The 12,553-nt window shown below is 29.7% G+C and overlaps 1 protein-coding gene across 11 annotated transcripts in view; it reads left to right on the top strand.

Moving 5' to 3' along the window:
- The window catches only part of LOC145296925 (single-stranded DNA-binding protein 3-like), a 317,297-nt gene that overhangs the window by 152,762 nt on the left and 151,982 nt on the right, over positions 1-12,553 (top strand). For 6 of the 11 annotated variants that reach the window (XM_080143120.1, XM_080143116.1, XM_080143117.1 and 3 more), the window contains exons 7-8: positions 923-1,003; positions 9,580-9,642. In XM_080143120.1, the coding sequence (XP_079999246.1) occupies positions 923-1,003; positions 9,580-9,642 (144 nt within the window). The remainder of the gene's footprint in view (positions 1-922; positions 1,004-9,579; positions 9,643-12,553) is intronic. The other 5 variants (XM_080143125.1, XM_080143119.1, XM_080143126.1 and 2 more) reach the window with 1 other exon arrangement.

The raw sequence follows: 12,553 nt of genomic DNA, 5'->3' as shown, positions 1-12,553 counted from the left end.
GCCAAACTGAAAGTGACGTAGGTTTAAATTAAGGCTAGTCAATCGAAAAGAAGACTATGACTTTCGAAATATCGAAAAGTGTCCAGTTATGAGTGAAGGAATTAATGTTTTTGGCAAATTTTTCCATATTTCTCGTCCGAAGGGTCGAGTTTTAAAATGATACCAATCTTGTGAAAATTTGTTGCCTATTTCGAAAGATTTTGCAAGACATGCATATATAATTACATACATACATACATACATTTTAACAGACAGGTGAGATTTATGTTATAGAAAAGAGGTCACACGGTTTTAAATAACTTCCTTTTGCAATTCTTAAAATTGCAAAACCTTTTTGTTTTCGATTAAGAAATTAAAAAAAAAAAAAAAACAATTCTCTTAAACATTTTTTTCCTTTACAATGTTTAAATTTGATAGGGAGAGCAAGTGGGACCTATAGAAAGCCAAAAACGTCGACCAGCTTTTAATTTAAAAGAAGGATTAGAAACCGACTAGAACTGACTCAAACTAACTGAATAGACTAAATATGTGTTTGCTTATATCGAACCCAAAATGTCATGACATGATCAACAAAATAATTCACTTGCGTAACTGAATGTGAATGTCTGGGTGTCTGTCTATTATCACTTGTTTGGGATAATCATCACAGCAAAAGTTAAGAGCATTTTGATTGGTGTGGGCAGCTATTATCATCAAGAGCTGTAAGCAATTCAGTGTCCATGTCAAATCCACTCAAAACAAATATTGCTCATTTTGAGTATCAATATAAAAGAAATTTGGATTGAAAATATTTTCTTTTAGAATTAATTTTCCTGATTCTTGGAAAGTACATACTTAATTCAGTTGAAAATTCTTCCATTCACTTTAATTAATTCTTTTCCCTTTTTCTTTTTTTTTTCTTTTCCCTTTTTCTTTTTTTCAGAATGCAGCAGCGCCAAGTCCACTGGGTCAAATGCCACCACAAGATGGGATGCCAGGAGGACCGATGCCAGGTTTCTTTACTGTAAGTGAATACAGATCTCTTCATTTACACTTTTCACTCGTCCATTCAATTTGAAATGAAGGTGCAACAGCCATGTCATGTTAAAACTTTCACAGTTAATATTCATTTTACATAGACATTTTAAAGTCTCCATTTTTTAAGATCATTATCGTGAGAAATGGAACAAGTTTCGATTTTTGGAGTAAAGTACACAGACATGACAGAAGTAAGTTGCCAGAGTTTTGGAAAAGTTAAATTGTGGCTGATTATTAATCAAGTATTGTCCAGTTTATCAGAGAAGGAAAATGATGCAAATCACTTTCCATGGCAACAAACATCTAATAAGTTTTCTATATTGATAACGTAGACCTCAGTTTACATCTGTCATGTCTGTATTTAAAAATTTCTGCCCCAAAACATTTCATTCATTTTACTATTTACTAAATTTTTAATCAATGACCCATGTGACTCACCTTGAAAGTATATATATATATATATATATATATATATATATATATATATATATATATATATATAGTTCTCGACGGTAATTCTTGGCCTGAAGACGTAGTCCCCCAACGCGGGTGATTACAGAAACATGTATGCACATATGTAGCCATTAATGTTTGTATAAATAAATTTAATTATATATATATATATATAATAAAACATTTGTAGTGACATTAAATCTCAAATAATCCACATCATGCTGATAAAGTATAATTGGAAATTGATTATTTTAATTGAAGTTGAGAAATTATTAAAGATTTGGTTTGGAAGAGTAATAATTTAAAAAAAAAAATCAATTACTTTTTAGTTCCTGTATTCATAAAATTATGGCTTTATTGCTGTTGGGCTGAGGTGTGGTTTTGTTCCATCCTAGCCCCCCCCTCCCCATCTTCTTTTTGAAAAGAGGTTAGTTTATTGTTAGTCACTTGAGGTACCCCTACCAAGTAATGCTGACAGGGATGCTCAATCCATTTTTTTGTAGGCTTGAGTGCTCTGACTTCTCAGAACTATACTTGACCTTGTGTCTAACCTGCTTACAAACAGGTAAAAAAAAATAAAATTATGAGCCAACTTCGCGCATGTGTGTGTGTGTGTATTTTTTGTAGCAGTGTAACTTTGCTAATTACATTGAATCATTATTTTCTAAATTTAATATTAATAAAATATTGAAATCAACATCATAAAATGTTTCTGAATTTTTAGATGAGGATTAGACTATTTTTTATTTTAGTTATTTTCACTCTTCACCTGACGTAATCTTGGATATTCTTTAGGTGCATCTTTTCAAACTTTGGAATCTGTACCGAATTTTGAACTGAATCCATTGTTATTGTGTAGTCAACCATGACTAGTTAGAAATGTTAATTATGTTATTCTTAGTTATTATCAACTGTAATTAGGATTCAACCATCATTCTTGAGAAGACCATGGCTTAGAACTGAATGCTGATCAATGCCGTTATCCGTTATGCTACAAGCTCAAGTGGACAATTATGAATTTTACATGTTTTAAACCTAATCTTGGAATATTACTACTTTGATATAAACCTAATTAGTGAGGGTTGAGGATATTTGTTGCATGGGGAGAAATGATATGATGGATGTGTAATGTGAATCTTCAAGACAGGTTTAGATGTGGACAGTATAGGGAGATATATGCAGAACAGGAGACTATATTGGTCTGGTCACATTGAAAGAATAGATGAGTTCTTAGGTTAGCAGATTTAGAAAAAATTGAGGTAGCAGGATTAGTTAGTAGGGGGGAATGTCAAGTAAAGTATGGAAGGAAGTGATAAAGATTGATTTGGAAAAGGCAGATAAGTAAAAATCTGTTTTAGAGATTGATTAGTTTGGAAGCTAATTTCTAGAAGATGCCCAAAACATGCCTGTGTGTAAAACAGACATTGAACAAAATAGTGTTTTTTTTTTTTTTTTTAAGCATTTTACTTTTTTTGCTAAATATTAAACTATTAAATGTATTTCTAAAATTCTCTGAGACAAGTGTGTCACAAGTATAATTCAAAATGTATTTGTTTTCTGAAATGATTAATTTTTCAAATGGCTTTATAATTTCCCAATTTCTAATAAAAACTTGGGATAATCATAACAAGATAAATTTTACTAAATGAGTTTCAGATTTTTTTTTTTTTTCATGAAAGGGTTCTTGAAATTGTCTGATTAGTAGAGAAGAGTTATTGTCTTTTATTTCTCGTGCTATTAAACTATAAAATGTATTTCTAAAATTCTCTGTCACAAGTATAATTCAAAATGTATGTGTTTCATAAAATGATTGCCTTGTATGCTACTAAGCAATAAAAAGTCTGATAATAATAGTCACTATTCTATTGTCATTCGTGTAATTACATTATTGCTAGCATAGCTTAAGACAGCTGTCTTTGAGTTATCAGTTCTATTAAAGGGAGATAATTATGAAAGTTCATAATATTCACCTCAACCAAATAAATTTACCACCTGTATCATTTTGGCATATGTCTTACTCTCTCGGAACGATAGTGGTTGGCTTTCCAAGATTGGTGCATTAGTTTTCTCAAAATCTGTGCATCATTATTTTTGAAACGTACCTGAGGCAAAAGTCTCGTGACAAATCTCATTCTTAAGACATCAAGCAACGTTTACATTATTGCATGTAAATTAATTAAAAATGTTTACTTATATAATCTTATTCATAATTAATATCAGTTATAAATAGGTTTTCTGCATTTCTACTTTTAAAGTTGTTTTTAAGTAAGAATTTAATTTTTTTCTCGAGAGCTGTTGTATTTTCCAGCTTTCATTATTAGTTGAAGGTAAAAAGTTACAAATGACAACATTTAAGATTCAAATAAAATTCAAAATTCTGCAATCCAACCATATTTAGTATATTCTATTATTCTATCCCTAGGTTGTCCACCAAGTTTCAGGTATGAATGTCCAACAGTCTTTGTTTTATTTGACAATATACCATAAATATGCACCTGTGCATTGCAAGCACACTTGCATATGGCATATCATGAAAAGTCTGCAGATAGTTTTGATAGGCATTATCTTTACGATTATAATCATATATAGAATATAGAATACATATAGAATACATATAGAATCATGCCTCCGACTGATAAGACAAATTGTGAAAATATTTTCTCAAATGTAAAAATACATTTGTGTGTGTGTGTTGGAGGGGTGGGTGATCTATAGATTTTAGTTTTATTGCTTGTTTTAAATCAATATTATTTTAACATTACTACCAGCAGTGTTAGATTTTGTTTTAAATAAAATCAAATAACAATGACAATTAAAGAATCGTTTTTGGTATTAGGAAATAGGCACAAAATTTTCCGATTTCGAGATCGATTTCAATTAATCATCCCAACACTAATATATATATATATACATATACTAGCAATGGGTGCCCGGCGTTGCCCGGGTGTTTGAAGGTATATGTTGAGGGGGGGGGGGACAAAAAAAAAAACGGTAATTTTTTTTTTAACTTTGACCTCTATTATGACCCCTTAATATTTTTTGTTTTGGGCTCAAATAAAGTTATTAATTTAGATCCATGTCCAAGGAACCAATATCTAAAATGTCAAGTGTGTAGACCCAAAATTGTCAGAGGAGTTTGGTAGAGTTCTAAAAAGGTCAAATAGTTGAACTTTGGCCCCATTAACAGCAAAATTTCTGGCCAAAACCCGATCACGTAGATTTTCCCAAATCTCAGTACCCTGTATATCAAATTTCGAGTCTGTAGACTAAAAATTGATAAAGTTAGTGCGTAGGGAAATGTACACACACACACACACACACACACTCACGTTCACTTATATATATATATATATATATATATATATATATATATATATACTGCATTTTTGATAAAGAGTCCAATTTAAAATAAAATTTCTTCTGATGGTAAATATAATCCTATAAAGAAAATATCAAAAATAAAGATAGCACATCTTTGTTGATAAAAATTCTCTGACCAATTCTGTTTGTATTTCTCCTGTTAACATAACTTTTATAATTGCACATTATTTTTTTATTTTTTATTTTTTGTTCAAATATGTATTGAAATCCAACAATAAAAGAGCATAAATTATTAAATTAAGCTTTAAAAAAATCCTGTTATAAAAGTAATTTAATTGCGGAATTAAAGCCACCAAACTGCATTTCCATTTCTTCATAAACATGCCAGTAATTTTAATATTTTGTAATTAGTTGAATTGACCTTTTGAAATTTGAAATGAATTTTGAAGTTTTTAAACTATTGTATAAAAGCAATTTAAACTGGCTTTAAGAATTTTTTCATGTATTAAGATTTTAAAGTTATTTACATCGAATCATTTTATTGAGGTGTAAATATTACTTTAACAAAAATCAGTTTAAAGTTTTATAACAGTTTGGGATACAATTAATAATTTAATGATGCCATAAGAATCAAATGTAACATTTAAAAATCCTATTTGTAAAAAAATATTAAATACTGTAGTAGCCCCTTGCATTTCAGTAGTAGTGCACCTTGCTGGAGATAAATTGAAGTTAAAAAAATAAAAAAGTAATGATTCTAAGCAATACTGGACGGGTACAGCTAGTTTTTGTAATAAATGCTTGTCTTGTTCGTGTGTGCACACACACACACACACACCTTTTCGTATTCATAACTAAACATAAAAAAAGATTGTAACTTAGTTCAACTTTTTTATAAATTGAATTATAAAAGTTGTACGTCTTTTCGAAAGCCTTTGATAGGGTTTGGCATAAAGGTTTATTTCACAAGATTTATGGCTATGGAATATCTAGAAAATGTCCTCCCAACCATCAAATTCTTTCTAATAGATTTAGAAAAGTAGTCATGAATTGGTCCAAACGTTTTGCTGATCTTCACCAATGATCTCCCAAATCAGATTCTAAGATCATTTATTGACATTTTTGCAGATGACAATGATCTATGGCAACATTTTGAAGAGTATTAATGATCAAGATCATTCTGATTTTTTTTTCTCTTTCAACCTGGAGCATGTAATGAAAAAAGGTCTTGATGAAACGTTTTGGACTGAGCTTTATTTCAGACATGAAATGAAAGATTTACATGAAATTCTTTTGTCGCTCCAGGACTGACACCATATTTTACACTTATAAGGGTCAAATATGTTCTAAGATGTAGTGCTGTTGCCGCACATGTGGAGTTGCTGTTCAGAGCACCTTTTCTTACCTTGACAGGGTTCCAAACCAACTTTGAAATCTATTGGCAGGTGTCCATTTCTTGTCTCTACAGCCTCTATTTTGCTAGTCTTTCACTATTTTACTGTTATTTTTCATGGCAGATACTTGGAGTTTTAATCTACGCTCTCTCTCTCTCCCACCTGTAAAACATTCACAACAAAAACTCATCTTACTATAATCACTGTCAATAATTTCCCTTTATCCCAATGTATACTTAAAACTAAACTGAACTTTCATGAGCAAAGTTTCTTTCCTAGAACTACTTGCCTGCGAAACACAGTACCACAGTACTACTTCCTCCCTGACTACAACATTACCGTTTTCAAGTCCAATGTAAATAAATTCTTAGTGAACCGTTCTTAAGTAATCAATTTCTGACCAATTACAACCATAGTTATTAATACTTTTAATGTGTCACCATTCACATGAAAAACTCAACCTGTATCCTCGAGTGGCCTTTGGCTCTTCATAAGCAGTGACTCATCATTAAAAGATAATTTTTTATTATTGACAATAATCATACGAACTATTATGTTATAAAAAATTATCTCCCTTGTTTGCCAAATCTGTTAAAACAAGTTTTCAAGAATCAGTAAAATATTTTTTTACTAATTGAAAACCGTTCACTTTGCAATATTTGATTTCTCATTTTGCAATGCATTAAGTAATCTGTATATTTTGTTTTATAAATCTGTAACAAGGATGAATTGTTTATTTGGAAAAACTATAGTATTATAGAAATGTATTACTGTTTAACTTGGTATTATTTTTTATTTATTTACATTTTTTAATTATTTATAATTGTTTAAAAAAATATTTTTTTATATTTATAATTCCCCCCCCCCTCCTTTTTTTTTTATTCAAATATTTTTAGTAATTGAAGATAACATTATATACCCCCTCCCTAATTGAATAAAAAAACTGTTTTTACACACAATTAGAATTTTATTTGATAAACTGCACTTGATAGTGCAATTAGCATTCAATTAAAATTTTGTGCTTTTTTATTTTTGTTGCTTTTCTATTAATTTGTAGGTGATGTGATTTTGTTTTTTATTATAAAACAAACTTTATTTTAATGAATTAAATAAATCTCTTGACAATTGAAATTTAAAAAAAACAAAAAGCTTCTGATGAATTTTGGCCTTGCCATTTTTCATATATGTCAGTTTTAATTGATTACATTTGATTACATTTCGACATTAAATCAATTTTCATCAAAAGTTGCATCAGCTTTGATTTTTTTTTTTTTTTTTTTTTTTCAAAAATGTTTAACTTTCAAAACTCTACTTATTTTAAAGTCAATGCCCCCTCATACCTCCAACCATACACTTGAAAAAAATGTGAATATTTTAAAGAGAAAATTATCTGAGGAATAAGTTTGGAAATGAACAATTTTTTTATCAACTCTGTTTAAAAAAAAAAAAAAAAAAAAATCAATAAATGACTTGAAACTTCAAATTAAATTGTTTATTAATTTCCAATTTGTTTTCAATTTTACAATTCCGTTGGCCGGGTCATACTGCATGCTATCTTTGTTTTCCCTGAATCTGTGAAGCAGGCATGGTCTTTTTGTTGCAGTTGCTTCTATAGCTCCCAAAGTTTTGTTGCAACACTTTGCTCAACTATGCCTCTGTTATATATTAGAAGATTTGAATGTGGAAGGAATCCCTTTTTCGTTTTCTCCTTTTTTTTTTATACTTATGTTCCGTTTGTTTTGTTATCTCCAGTTATCTTTTTTTTTATCGAAATTCCTTGTTAGAATTGATTCTGCTTGTTTGACATTAATTTTGCTAGCAACTGGTTTATTTGAAAATGTATGTTAGGCGTGTAAATCTTGTACGCATACAAAGAAATAGATTGTAGATTTTGACTGGAGTCACTTTTGAGAGAAAAACAAATTTTGCATTGCGTAAAACAAAATCTCTGCTACGTTCGTGAATTTATTTGACAATTTTTCATCTGGATTTTTGTTATAAAATATCTTATCTGAATCAAATATCAATAAGTGTCACCAGCTAAGATGAGAATACTAACCTGAATTCATAACATTGGCTTAGTAATTGTGTTAGTTTTATTGCTGGGGGTAGGGGGTGTATGTTTTCAGATTTTAAAGTTTTAATTTCATTCTTGAATGAATTTCCCATTTCTAAGAGTTTTTTTTTTTAATTTCTTTCTCTTGTTTAAAAATGAACGATTACAATTCTAAATATTGTGTTCAGTTATAATTAAAAAATGGATTCTATACATTTTAGTCATGTATTTTTTAGTCTATATTCAAGGACAGTAAAATGTGATTACCATTAAACTTTAGGGCAATTTTTGAAAGAAATGCAACTTGTCACTATTTTAAAACAATTTATTTTGCAACAAATAATTATAATAATAATTTGATAAAAAAAATATGATTTGTGAAGCAATTTCACCTTTTCCAACATGATGGACATGTCTTATTTACAATTCCTTACCGATGCATTTTGGTCCGATATTTTTTTCTGACACACAAAAAAAATATTTTTACGTTTAAAAAAGTTTTTGCCTAAATCCAGAATGCCCACTTTCAGTGTTTCAAAAATGTTATTTTCTAACCATAATGCATCAGTAAAAATGTTATTTTGATAAAGATGTAAGCCTAATGTTTTGAAATAGTGCCAAGCAATGTTTTTTTTTTTTTCTAAATTTATATATAGAATTCCCTTAAAGTTAATGTTAACTTATGTAGAATATAAGTGCTACAATGTTTTGAAATGCTTTTTAGATAGGGGATTGATAATGTGCTACTTAAATTATTCTGACTACTATTCTCATCTTTATTTTCACAATGGTTTAATGTAACCTCCAACTTTTTTCATGTGCATAAAGAATTCAGTTCAAAAAAGATACACCTGAAGAAAGTTGGATGTTAATGTTAAAAATAACAATCAAGATAAAAATAGTAGCCTAAATAATCCAAGTATTGTTATTTATCTCTGATTAAAACTGACTTTTAAACTTGTAAATATTTGTTTTGTTCGGTTTAAGTTAAGACATTTTTGCAATTCTTTACTTCTTCTTCCTAACTTTGCATTTTTTTTTTTTTCGTTTGAACCGGTTGTTGTTTAATATGTTTTTTATCAATGACTAACAAGAAATGGTGTTCGCGTGTTTTTGTTTTCCCCGTGAACTTCGATGTGTTTCTTGGCCGGCCTGGGAAGAGAGTTTAGTTGTTGATCTCTTTGAACCTTTAATTATTGTGGATGTGTGTACTGAGATAAGTCGAATATCGACGTTGCGTGAGTGTTTTCTTTAGTGCAGTTGCTGCTTCGTATTGGTTTGTTTCACTGTGGCATCATCATCATCATCTTCATCACAAATGCTTCCTCCCCTCCACAGCCGCCAGCATCACAGCCGTCCCCCCACCCGCAGCCTCACACTCCCATGATGGGACAGAATCAAGTGAGTATGGACCAACTCCTCCTCCTACTCCTCTCCTCATCCTCCTACTCCTACACTCTTGCTCCTAACGTGACTGTCAGTGCGCTAGTTGGTATAGCTGTGTATGTAGCGTGTGTATGCGTGAACGAATGGTTCTGCTGTGGCCATCTTGATGCAAGTGTGTAGATGTGTTTAATTGTTTCCATTAATTTAATTTTTAATTTTATTTTTTATCCCCTTTTATTTTTTCTTCTAAGTACCCCCTCCGCCCCTTTTTATTTTTGGTTAATCGTGTGTTTGTGTGCCTTGTATACTTTTTTTTTTAACTGTTGCTTCACTTATTTCTGCCTTGTCTTTGTTGTCATTTTTCATGTTGTCATCTATATTCTAAGTAGTTGATCCCCTCAAACTGGCTGCTTGTTTAGTCCTCCCTGCTTTATGCGTACTTTGTAGTCCTTTGTCAGTTAACGCTAACAATATTAACCTTTCATTACACGGTCTGCCTGTATATTAACACGCACACATTGTCTTTTATTGACACAACTACACATCACATTTTATCTATCCAACTCTCTTAAAAAAAATTTATTCATTAAAATTTATTTTTAAAAAAATGTTTTGTTGTCCTTAAATTAAATTTCTTTCTATATGGACATAATTTGTAATAAGTTTTTACTTTTTTTGTCAAATGCTTTTATTTTATTTTTATTAATAATTTTAAAAACCAAACAAAAAATACAAATTCATGTTTAAAATTTCTGTGAAAGTAAATTCAAACTTAAAATCACTAATTTTGCATAAATTTAACTTTTTTTTATTTTAAAATTTTTCTATGATTGAACAATTTGATAGATTTAAAAAAAAAGAAAAGAAAAATTGTTGCAAATTATATATTTTTTGAAATTTCCAAATCTGAATTTCTAAGAAATATTTCTTCATTAAATAAATTATCCTCTTGACATAACGTTAAATTTAAATCCAAATATTATTTTAGTGCTTAATGGATTCTTAAGTTTTTTTGATTTTTTGTTACAAAATCAAACATATATTTTTTTTCTGCACCATTTCTCCTCAGCACAAACACATAATGGGTTGTTAACAAAATTGTTTTAAAATTTAGTTTGCTAATGATATCCCGTGCTGTCAGACAATTAATTTTGCACGTATGGTTGACCATACATATGACTAACTTTTTTTTTTTTTTTTTTAGTTGCATCCATTATCCAAGTAATGTGTGCTATCTTTCATATTTCTATTTTGTTTTTCCTAGATTTCTCTTTTTTTAAATGATGAGGCTTGAATGTTTTCTACCATTACGATTCAACAATCTTAATGGATTTTATTAGACTGTGCAGTTTAATTTGACAAACAGGTTTTAAGAGTTACTTTTGTCTCTCGCACTTGTAGATATTAAGATACTATTTCTAGTTTTATTGTAGGGCTAAGTTTTTATCTATATGGTTTGTCTAGATAAAACATCATTTCATTTTGGGTTTGATAGATGTTATAAACATTTTAGGGCAATATTCACTGTGCAGTTATCTTCCATCTCTTAATTTAATGGGTGACGTCATAAATCATGTCATCGATTCAGCACAGGAGCAATGAAGATCCACAGTTTTAGTTGTATAACTTTTTAATGGATCAAATATTTGTGTTGGTTCTTGTAAAATATAGATATCGCTTATTTTGCTGATCAGCCCCTGTTTGTAATCATTTTTCTTTTAATAAATTCTTATGAAGTTATGAAATGATGAAAAAATAAAGATTTAATAAAAACGTATCTGCATCCATTATTTTACGCACAATTTTATATTTCATCTTCAAGTAAAGTTTAAATTACGATCCAATTCATTTGAGATTTTTGTTTCAGTTAAAATGCTTCATTTTTTACGTTGGATATTTTAAGATGCAGCTTGACACAAAGCATGTGAATAAGGCAAAACATCAGAAGCATGATGGCCACCACTGATTGCTGTGTTGGAATCAGAGGTTTTGGAAGTAGTTTGTCTCAGATGCATAAAATTACTAGGAATCTTAGTCAGATTTTTTAAATCTCCAAAAACTCAAGTCTGAATATTGGAAGACTTTTAAATAAAGAGTCAGTCGGAATTCAAGGAGTTTGTGTTGCTCCAAGCTATGATATCCTGTAGTAAGGATTGAACCTTCAACCTCCAGCAAAACAATGTCACTTATCAGGTAAAAAAGTCTTGATTATTATGTAATGTTATGAACACTTCCATCCGACCATAACTAATGGAATAAAAACAATCACAATGCATTTAACTAAGGGTGTAGTTTGAAATTCCACATAGATTTCAGGGTTTGGGATAAAAATGCACCTCATTAAAAGCATGCTTTTCCTGCTATCAAATATAGAGCTTACTCAATGGGAAATAAACATTTTGAGAGACTTTTCAATGGGAGAGTGAAAAAGATTACATTCGAGTAATTTTTAAGTGGAGTTTACTATTTTGAATATATTTGGTTTGACTTTTTTGAAAATATAAAAATCTTTATTTTCATCATCAGTATTCAATAATTAAGAGTGATAGTTTCATGTGGCCTACAATGCTGGTGATATTATAGTGATGCGCAGTAAAAGAATTCAGTTTTAAGAATATATTTTATCAATAAAATGTTTTCTCTTTTATATATACATATTTGTATAATTAGTGACCTTTTTGTATTGCCTTGGTTAAACTTAGTTTTGCACTTTCTTCATACATGGCATTGTGATGTAACTCTGATAAAGGTCACAGCTAAAGGTCACTTGCAATGGGAAACTTATGAAAATCTCAAGTTTTGTCTATTTTTTTGAGAGAGGCATTGGTGATTTGGATTATTATTCTCATCTTGGATGTTATTATATTCACACTTGTGTCAATATAAACCGGCAACCTTTTTCAGGTGAATCTTTTTGAACTTGAGA

Source organism: Euprymna scolopes, chromosome 17 (genome assembly GCF_053919585.1).
Source record: "Euprymna scolopes isolate OS-2025 chromosome 17, ASM5391958v1, whole genome shotgun sequence".
NCBI lineage: Eukaryota > Metazoa > Mollusca > Cephalopoda > Sepiida > Sepiolidae > Euprymna > Euprymna scolopes.
Note: the sequence above shows the minus strand (reverse complement) of the source record. Positions and strands in the feature narration are given on the sequence as shown.